Genomic DNA, 9,823 nt, shown 5'->3' with positions numbered 1-9,823 from the left:
TAAGTACTCAGGCTAGCCAGAGAGGTGTAAAGATGAATCAGATTCATTCTGATAAGGGAGATTTGTAAATCATTATAGAGATGCACAGAAGAAACCCTGACTTGGTGGCTGAGGGGCCCTACGTGGGGAGGGGGAGAGTTAAGGAAGGTTGCACAAAGGCAGTAACATTTGATTTGGGAACTAGGTAGCATGAAAGGAGGTCGGCTGTGGAATGACTGGAGTTGCAAGTTACCAAATTATCAGGACTAAGGAGAGGGGTTCTACAGGGCGCCAGCCCAAAGGATGTAGGTGAGTGTGGGGAGGACGGACGACGTGAAGGGGAAGCGGGCGGGCGGGGATTGGCTGGGAGGACCCCGAGCTCCTCCGGTGGGTGGACGGAAGCCGGAGGGGGGCGCTACTTGCACGTCGCACTCAAGCGACCAGACCTGTGAACGGTGAGAGCGGCGCGGCAGCTGGAGTCTCGGGCTGCCCAGACTCCTCAACCTAGGGAGCGACTGGCGAGGTAAGGCGCGCGCCTGACCGGCTCCTGAAACGCGCTTGCTCACGCTCGCGCTCTGAATTCAGTCTCACCACGCCCGGGCCTCAGAGCCCACGAAATTTCCCAGCCCAGTGTCAGCCACTAGGAACACATCGTAAAACAGCGCCTAGGGTTTTGCTTGTTTGTTTGTTCTTAACAGATGCGTATAGCTTGTAACGGGCTGCGTGGTAAAATGAGTCTATGAAACGGTTGCCAGGGCCGGCAAAAGGCCGTTCCCGGAAGTCCTTGGACGCTTTGGTAACGATGAAACTACTGGACCAATGCGGCGCCCTTTCCGGTTTTGTTCAGGCTCGCGCAGTTCTTTTTTTAACAAAGTTGCCTTTAACCCCGGAAGTGAGGTCTTCCGGGTTCCTCCCTCCCCCAAGATGGCAGCTGTTGAAGACGAGTTATTGCTGCCCCGACTCCCCGAGCTCTTCGAAACCGGAAAACAGCTTCTGGATGAAGTGGAAGCAGCGACTGAACCCACTGGCTCCCGGAGAGTCCAGGACAAGGTGTTCAAGGGACTGAACCTCCTCGAGAAGGCTGCCGAAATGTTATCGCAGCTCGATTTGTTCAGGTATGGGGAAGAGGGTAATAACGGCTGAGAATGAAGGTAATAGTGGTTACCAAGGGTGGAGCCATTGCGCCTGGATGGGGACCTTTAAGACTAAGAACCTTTTGTTCCTGCTTCCCACTGCGATCTTGTGTACATTCCCCACCTCTCTTCCGAGATGATTGATAGCCCACGACTCTGCTCCCTGGTGTCGGCCCCCTGCATAGACATTGGGTGTGAGTGCTGAGCCACTTTCATTTAGTGGAACTGGCTGCTGTTCCCTGTACCTTCTCCCTTTGCCCCATTCCCAGCCCAGCCTTCTCCTCCCCCAGAAGCAAGGGCCACGGTTTAAATGCCGAGCCAGGCTTTACAGCCTCCTCTTTGCTCCTTTCAGCCGAAATGAAGATTTGGAAGAGATTACTTCCACTGACCTGAAGTACCTGATGGTGCCAGCGTTTCAAGGAGCTCTCACCATGAAACAAGTCAACCCCAGCAAGCGTCTAGATCATTTGCAGCTGGCTCGAGAACACTTTATAAACTACTTAACTCAGTGTCATTACTATCAGGTGGCACAGTTTGAGCTGCCCCAAACCAAGAACAACTCAGCTGAAAATAACACTGCTAGTTCTTCCAGGGCGGATCCTAGCCTCGTTGCTATGGCATCTCAAAGAAAGGCTAAAATAGAGAGGTGGGTCCATAGGGTAATCTGAGGGCTGCCCCATGGCAGTGCTGTTGGGGGGTGTGCGTGATATTTTGGCGGGGGTAGGGGGAACAGAATGGCGTGTGTCACTCTCTTGGTTCTTACTGCACATAGGCCCTGGTAAAAGCAAACTTTCTGGAGTTTTTCAAGAATCCTCTGCCTTTGTTGAGGTGATCATACCTACCCATCAGACCCCTACCACCTTGTGGTTGCCAGCAGCAGCAAAGTAGTTTACCAAAGTGTCTCCCAACCTTTTCCACATCACAGCATAGCAGTGTTTATATGGTACCTTGGGGTAAATATTTCTGAAGGGCACATTATCTCAGAGCTGAAGTCCATTTTTGGGCCATTGATTGAGAAGCTCTGTTCAGAGTACTGGATCAGATGTGTAACATCCTGATCTTAGTCCTGGCATAGCTTCATCATGTGACCTTGAAAAAATTGCTTACTCTCTTAGTTTAAAAAGAATTTTTAATGGATGTTTATGGTATCTAGGAACTATACTAGGTACTGGGGATACAAATTGTATGGGTATTTGTGTGAGTATGGGTTTCCTGCCTTGGAGGAGCATAGAGTCTGGTGAGGAAAACAGATGTAGAAATAGAGTATCAAAAAAGGTGATGTTATAGAGAGATGTGCAAGGTACTATGAGAGAAGACAGGAGCGGCACCTAACCAAAGAGGGAGCGGGAGAGAGGAGAAGGCTCCCTGGAAGAGGCAACTCCTGTGTTGAGTTGTTTAAGGATGAGTTAGGAGTATTATCCAGAGAAAGAGGAGAGGAGGGCATTAGCCAGTGAAGGTAATAGCATTAGTAAAGCTACAGGGGCATTAAAGAAACAGTGCTGGAGTGAGGATGTGTGGTAAGGGAACAGCAACTGTAAGGAGTTAGGTAATGCTAACACCCAAAGAGGGTGGTGGTGAGGGGGATGGAATGATGCTGAAGAATGTTGTAGGGTTCAGACCAAGGAGAGCTTAGGATGTGAGGAAGGTGAAGGAGCAACCTTGTTGCTAAGGACTAGATAAGGTGTTTGAATCCCAGCTCCACCATTTAATCAGTCTGTGATTTGGGGCAAGTTATTTAATTACTCGGTACCTTAATTTCCCCAGCTGTAAAATTCAGATAATAATAGGTACTTCCTCATAAAGTGGTTATGAAGATTAAAAGAGAAATACATACAAAGCACTTAGCACAGTGTCTGACAGTAAGCACTCAGAATCAACTGTTATGCATTTGTGGCTAAGAGTATGGGTTGTAGAGTCAGAGATCTGGGTTTGCGTCCCAGCTTTACTTATAAGCCATTGGACTTCGGGTAAGTTATTTAACCTTTCTGAGCCTTAGGTTTCCTCATATGTGGAATCTAAATAAGAACAATAGAGACAGTCCTGACTTAGGATGGTTTGACTTAAAACTTTTTTTACTTTACAGTGGTACATTCAGTAGAACATCAATAAATTGCATGAGATAGTGAACAGTTTATTATAAAATAGGCTTTGTATTAGGTGACTTTGCTCCACTGTAGGCTAATGTGTTCTGAGCATGTTTAAGGTAAGCTAAGCCAGGCTATGATGTTCAGTAGGCTAGATGAAGTAAATGCATTTTCAACTTAACAATATTTTCAACTCACAGTGGGTTTATCAGGACCATTGGGGCATAACCCCATCATAAGTCGAGCCACATCTGTACCTAACTCATGGGGTTAAGAAACATGAATGAAAAAAAAACACATAAAACGCACAGTATCTGGCACACAGTATACTATAAATGTTAGCTTCTATTAGGCCATACTAAAGAGCTTACTTTGGTTGGTAACTGTGATCCTCTGAAGAGTTTTGTTTGTTTCTTTTTAAAGAGTAGCATGGTCACATTTGCATTTTAACTGGCACACTCTAACAGATTTGGCAACAATTAGGGAGAAGATTAAACCCAGTTAAGTCATAGAGGCTTCACTATGGCAGTGGCAGAGGGGATGCATTTATTTAGGAGGGTTGAATCTGTGGAAAACCTGGTGATAATTGGTTATGGGAGGTGGGATAGAAGGAAGCAGCAAGAAAGATGTTCAGGTTTCTGATTTAGGTGGATGGCTATGAAATTCATTGAGATGGGGAATAGAGGAGGAAGAGTAGATAAAGGCATAGGGAAGTGTATTGAAGTCAGTATTGAGACATGAGTTTAAGGTGCGGTGCCTAGGAGTCATCCAAGCAGAGGTGTATGGTAGCATGAAGCTCAAATGAGAGGCTTGGTTTATAGAGCTGAAAATTGATTCATTATTCAGCAAATATTTATTGAGCCCGTCCTGTGTGCTAGGAGCTGTTCCTAGATATTATAGAACCAGACAAAGTCAGTGCTGTCATGGAGCTTTTATTCTGGTGCAGGAGACAGACAATAAGCTAATAAATAATAATGTAATTTCAGGTGGTAAGGGCTATGAAGAATAATAAAGTGTGGTTAGAGGATAGTGACAGTGAATGATTTTTGAGGATATGGAATAGACTGACATGAAGTGGAATTCAGCATCCTATCCTTTGTAAGAAATTGGGGGCAGCTTATCAGCATATAACAGTTTAAGCAATAAGTTTGGTATCCAAATAACTACACAAAAAAAGACCATAAGTGCCATACTGTAGAAATACAGTATGTGGAGAAAGACAAGGAAGTGGTCAGATCTGATTGCAGGGATGAGGAAAAAATTTCAGAATGTATTGGCATTTGAGATGAGTCTTGAAGGATGGCTAAAAATAGAAATTAAAGATTTTTCTGGATGTAAAAGTAATAATACTCACTGTAGGAAGTTTGCAAAACAGAAGACTTTTAAAAATTAAAAGTAAGCCTTAGCATAGGCACAGTGGCTCGTGCCTATAATCCTAGCACTTTGGGAGGCCAAGGCAGGAGGATCGCTTGAGGCCAGGAGTTCGAGACCAGCCTGAACAAGAGTGAGACCCCATCTCTAAAAAAAAAAAAGTGGAAAACATTAGCAAGGTGTGGTAGTGCACACCTATAGTCCCAACTACTCAGGAGGCTGAGGCAGGAGGATTGCTTGAGCCCAGGAGTTTGAGGTTCCAGTGAGCTATAATAATGCCACTACACTCCAGTCTGGAAGACATAGACCCTGTCTCAAAAAAAAAAAAAGAAATAGGCCTTAATCCTGGAACTCATAGATGATCATTGTTAACTTTCTGATGTATCTCCTTTCAGATATATAGTTATTAAGCTAATAAATTTGGAATAATACTGTAAATATAGCTTTTTATCCTGGTTTTTGAACCTAACATTCTGTGAGCATTTCCCCATGTATTTTGAAACCATGATATTTAATGGTCATGTTAATATTCCATCCTGTAGTTGTACCATAATTATTTAAACTAATCTGTTATTGTCAGGTATTCAGCCTTTATGGTGTTTTGCTATTCTGAGTAATGCTATAAAAAAACCTTTAGCTACATCTGTTGCTGTTTCCTTAGGTTAGATGTCATGACTGGGTTAAAGGGTTTGAATATTTTAAGGCTGTTGATACATGGTAACAATGTTGCTTTCCACAATAAGAAAGTTTCAGAGTATGTCCCACTTGTCTTGGATGTTAGCACTTAAAAAATCCAATTGGGCAAGCAAAAAAGTTATCACATTGTTTTGATTGGCATTTCTTTGGCCTGCAAGCTTGATTTTTGAACATTTTTCCTTAAATGTCTGACAGATGAGACATCAATGCTATCTTTATACTAACAGCTCCCACATTCATGTTACTACCCCTGACCCCTCCTGACCTCAGACTCATACTTCCACCACACTTCATGGGCATTTCACAGACATCTCATAAATTCAGCCCTTGGCTTTTTAACACATTAACTGCCATGTGAGTTGTAGTTAACTCACGCTGGTTTTGAGCCCAGGCCCTCGTGAAGCAAAACCTGGGCAAATTTGCAGTTGGTGGGTGAAAATGTTACTTGTTGATGGTTCTTATTGTTAAATTAATATTGACAATTTAATTCTGAAAACATGGATTAAATTAATAGAAGTTAATAACAAAATTTTCATTAAATTAGAAAGGATCATTTTGTTTTCAAAGTTTTTATTCTGTTTTTGTAATAAAACCCCATGGCCCCAAGGAAAAATTTTTTTCTAGTATGGCAGTCAATGTGTTAAATTCCAAATGAGCCCCCATGCTGAAGTTATTACCATCCCAGTAAGTGTACTGCCATTTACCCAGGTTTTAAGCCAGAAACCTAGGAGTTAACTTCTATTCCTCCCTTATTCTGAATTTCCACATCCAGACCCATCAGCAAGGCTTGTCAGTTCTATTTTTCTTTTTTTTTGAGACAGAGTCTCACTCTGTTGTCCAGGCTAGAGTGCCGTGGCGTCAGCCTAGCTCACAGCAACCTCAAACTCCTGGGCTCAAGCAATCCTTCTGCCTCAGCCTCCCGAGTAGCTGGGACTACAGGCATGCGCCACCATGCCCAGCTAATTTGTTATATATATGTTTTTAGTTGTCCATATAATTTCTTTCTTTTTTTTTTTTTTTAGTAGAGACAGAATCTTGCTCTTGCTCAGGCTGGGCTTGAACTCCTGAGCTCAAACGATCCACTGGCCTCGGCCTCCCAGAGTGCTAGGATTACAGGCATGAGCCACCGCGCCCGGTCTGGGCTTGTCAGTTTTAGCTACAAAAGATAGCCTCTATCCTACTTCTTGCCATCTCCACAATCATACCTCAGTCTAGGCCACCTGAAATAGCCAAACTACTAATTCCAAGGTCCTGCGTGATCTGGTGCCTGTCTCTTTCCAATCTCACTATGTGTTATTCTTCCCTTGTTCACTGGACTCCAGCCACAATGGCCTTCTTTCAGTTCTTTGAACAGACCCAACTCTTTCCCTCTATAGAATCTTTGTATGTGCTATTCTCTTTGTGTGGAATGCTCTTCATATGGCTAATTCTTTATCCTTTAGGTCTCATCTTAAATGTCATTCCTTGGAGAGGCTTTTCCAGACCAGTCTCTTTAAATAGTTAACACCTGTCATTCCCTTTGCCCCATTTTTGTTTCCTGCTTGGCACTTATCTCAGGTGCAGTTATTTCATGTGTCTGTCTGTCTGTCTGGGTTTTGTCTCTTTCCTCTACTTGAATGTATACTCCACAGAGGCAGGAGCCATTTCTCTCTTGTTCACTGTGGTATGCTTAGCATAGGGCCTGGCATATAGAAAGTACTCAAGCAATGTTCTTGACAAGCAGGAGAAACAACTCAAACACAGGGTAGATTTAGGTATGTACAAAGAAGAGATAATAGTCTAGTTTGGCAGAAGCTAAAAGTAGTATGTTCAGAGGTCTGCATGAGGAAGTGATGTGTATAAAATGAAAGGAAAAAGGCAGAAAGACAAGATAATATGTTATAATAGTACTTCAAGTAGGAAGAAATGATAAAATGAAGTTACAGCTATCAGGGATACTACTTTTGCAAGAAGCATTTACATGATTAGAAAACAAATTACTCAGGTCCTTATTTACTTTGTGGAAGTGCCCCCTACCACCACCCATGACTTTAGGTGTTAAGGCTATCCTAAATAAAAAACTAAATGGTATGTCTTCTCTCTCCCAAAACCCATTTCTTCATGTATATTCTGTAATTCCTATCTTTGAGGAGTGAGTGTGAGTCTGGTTAATTAATACTTCTCCATTCTTTTGACAGAAATAAAGAAGTGGAAGCTGGGTGAGTAAGGAGTCTAGTTTTAGATTTACTGAATTTAGGTCCTAAAGTGATAACTGGATAGCCATTTCCATAGACAGGTGGCAATATGCAACTAATACTTATGAGACTGTTTTGTGGCTGATATGAAAAATTTAAGAGCCTTCTGCTTTGGTGGATGTGGATGAGTTTGCCAAGGAAAACCATGTAGAAAGAAAAAAATCCAAGGATAAAACCTTGGGGCAAGTTAAGGGAGAAGGAAGAGGAAGGAAAGAACACTCAGAGGTAAGGAACTCAACAAGGTGCAGAAAGAAGTATTTATAGAAGCCTGGGGAAGAGAGAGCAAATGTTATGTCCTCTTTGAAGCCTCTCCCTACCTGTCCTCCCTCCCAGATACTGTAGCACTTAATGTTACTTGTCACAGCATAACTGTCAGTTTCTAGACTTGGAACTCCTCATAGTCAGAGACCTTGACTAATTGTATCTTAGTATCCTGATTATATCATTGTATCCCTTGGTGCCCAACCCAGTACCTGGGTCATAGTAGGTACTTGGAGGAGTCTTTGGGAGGGACAGATAGAGTAGTCAGCAGAAAGGTGGAAGCAATATGTTGTAGCAGAGAAAGCCTGGACTTTGGAGTCAGACAGACGAAACCAATTTCTACCACCTAACAGATGGGGCCTCATTTAGCCCCTTCTGGCCTCAACTTCCTCATCAGCTAACATTATTTATATTGCTTCTTACAAAGCACTTTCATGTGTATTTTTCTATTTCATCCTCTTGACCCCATGGAGATAAGGAAATGGGCTCGAGAATTGACTTGCCCAAAGTTACATAGCTAGTAAGTGTCCAGGCCAGGCTTTAAACTCAAGTCTTCAAATTCTGAGTTCTAGTGCTGTTCCTATTCCAGCACAGAAAAGAGTAGTCATTTGAAAGTTTAGAAAAAGAGTTGAGGTAAAGTGTTTCTAAGATAGGGCAAAGGCACCAGTAGAATGAAAAATTGTAGCTGCTAATGTCAGAGAGGAGGATCAATAGTGAGGGCTGGAAGAATGTGGCTGGGGACTAGATTAATAGCAAAAGTGGAATGGTAAAGACATTGGCTTGGAAATGCCTTGATAGAGACAGAATTAGCTCTGTCCTCTTAAGGGACAAGAGTAAAAGGAGGAAGGGTGAAGCTACAGAGATTTTAAGGTGAAGAGATAAATTGAATTCTATGTTGGATGGCCATCCAAAGAGCATGATGGTGGTACGGGGCCTGCACAAAAGATGAATATAAGGATGGCTGATCAAGAGTGACCACTCAGCCAAAGTTTGATAACAGGGATTTGTAGTTGATCCATTTGACACAAATTTGTAATTCCTTAACTCTCTTCAGCAGCCTGTGGATAGAAAAGGGAAATGGTGAAAGTTGCACAGAGTCAGAAGGGTCACAGGGGTAGGGGGATTTAGGGTAATAGGAAGTGTTTTCATGTAATGTAGAACAGTGATGAAGGTCTAGGATAGTATTGTTCAGTCTGTTCCTTAGAGCCGCAAGATTCCACTGCAGTACCTGGATAGAGGGGATGTAGGGAGCCCTCCTTTGATTTAACCAAAGCAGATTTTATCTGTTTATGGGAATTACATAAAAGCTCTCATTAGAAGAAAGTGTTCTTTTGGTAAGACAAAAACGGTTTTAAAACACTGGTATGGGCCGGGTGTGGTGGCTCATGCCTGTAATCCTAGCACTCTGGGAGGCTGAGGAGGGTGGATCGCTCGAGGTCAGGAGTTCGAGACCAGCCTGAGCGAGGCCCCGTCTCTACTAAAAATAGAAAGAAATTATCTGGCCAACTAAAAACATATATACAAAAAAAAATTAGCCGGGCATGGTGGCGCATGCCTGTAGTCCGAGCTACTCGGGAGGCTGAGGCAGGAGGATCGCTTAAGCCCAGGAGTTTGAGGTTGCTGTGAGCTAGGCTGATGCCACGGCACTCACTCTAGCCCGGGCAACAAAGACTCTGTCTCAAAAAAAATAAATAAATAAATAAATAAAATAAAACATTGGTATAGAAGAACAGGTGTTGAAAAGCTAGAGGTCTAAGAGATAAAGCAAAATTATAGAAGCAAGTAAGTAGACAAGGAAGGAGCAGAGAGTACCATTAGGCCATATGCATGCAGAGAATGGAAAAAGCATAAGAATCTTATTCAGAGGACCACTAGATGAACCCCACATTTACCCTGGATTATATACATTTTAAGGTCCTCAAATATTTTTTCCTTATGACTTAGGTACATCCAGGAAAGAGAGTGGGGGTAAGAGTGAGACTGGGGTTAAACATTCTCAAGTAATACCTCAATAGCATTCATGAACTCGGAGGTAACCTTTGTAGTGTTTTACTCAGGAGGCTAC

At 42.9% G+C, this 9,823-nt stretch overlaps 1 protein-coding gene across 4 annotated transcripts in view; it reads left to right on the top strand.

Annotated features, from left to right (window-relative positions):
• The first annotated feature begins 399 nt into the window (after positions 1-399).
• IGBP1 (immunoglobulin binding protein 1) overlaps positions 400-9,823 on the top strand; it is a 29,199-nt gene continuing 19,775 nt past the window's right edge. For 2 of the 4 annotated variants that reach the window (XR_006731560.1, XR_006731559.1), the window contains exons 1-3: positions 401-502; positions 678-1,094; positions 1,465-1,758. Coding sequence is in view for 2 of the 4 variants with exons in the window: in XM_045537533.1 (XP_045393489.1) it covers positions 799-1,094; positions 1,465-1,758 (590 nt within the window). In the remaining 2 variants the exon portion in view is untranslated. Of the gene's footprint in view, positions 503-677; positions 1,095-1,464; positions 1,759-9,823 lie in introns of all 4 variants that reach the window. The other 2 variants (XM_045537533.1, XM_045537534.1) reach the window with 2 other exon arrangements.

This window comes from Lemur catta, chromosome X (genome assembly GCF_020740605.2).
Source record: "Lemur catta isolate mLemCat1 chromosome X, mLemCat1.pri, whole genome shotgun sequence".
NCBI classification, from domain to species: domain Eukaryota; kingdom Metazoa; phylum Chordata; class Mammalia; order Primates; family Lemuridae; genus Lemur; species Lemur catta.
This window is presented reverse-complemented; position numbering and strand designations above follow the sequence as displayed.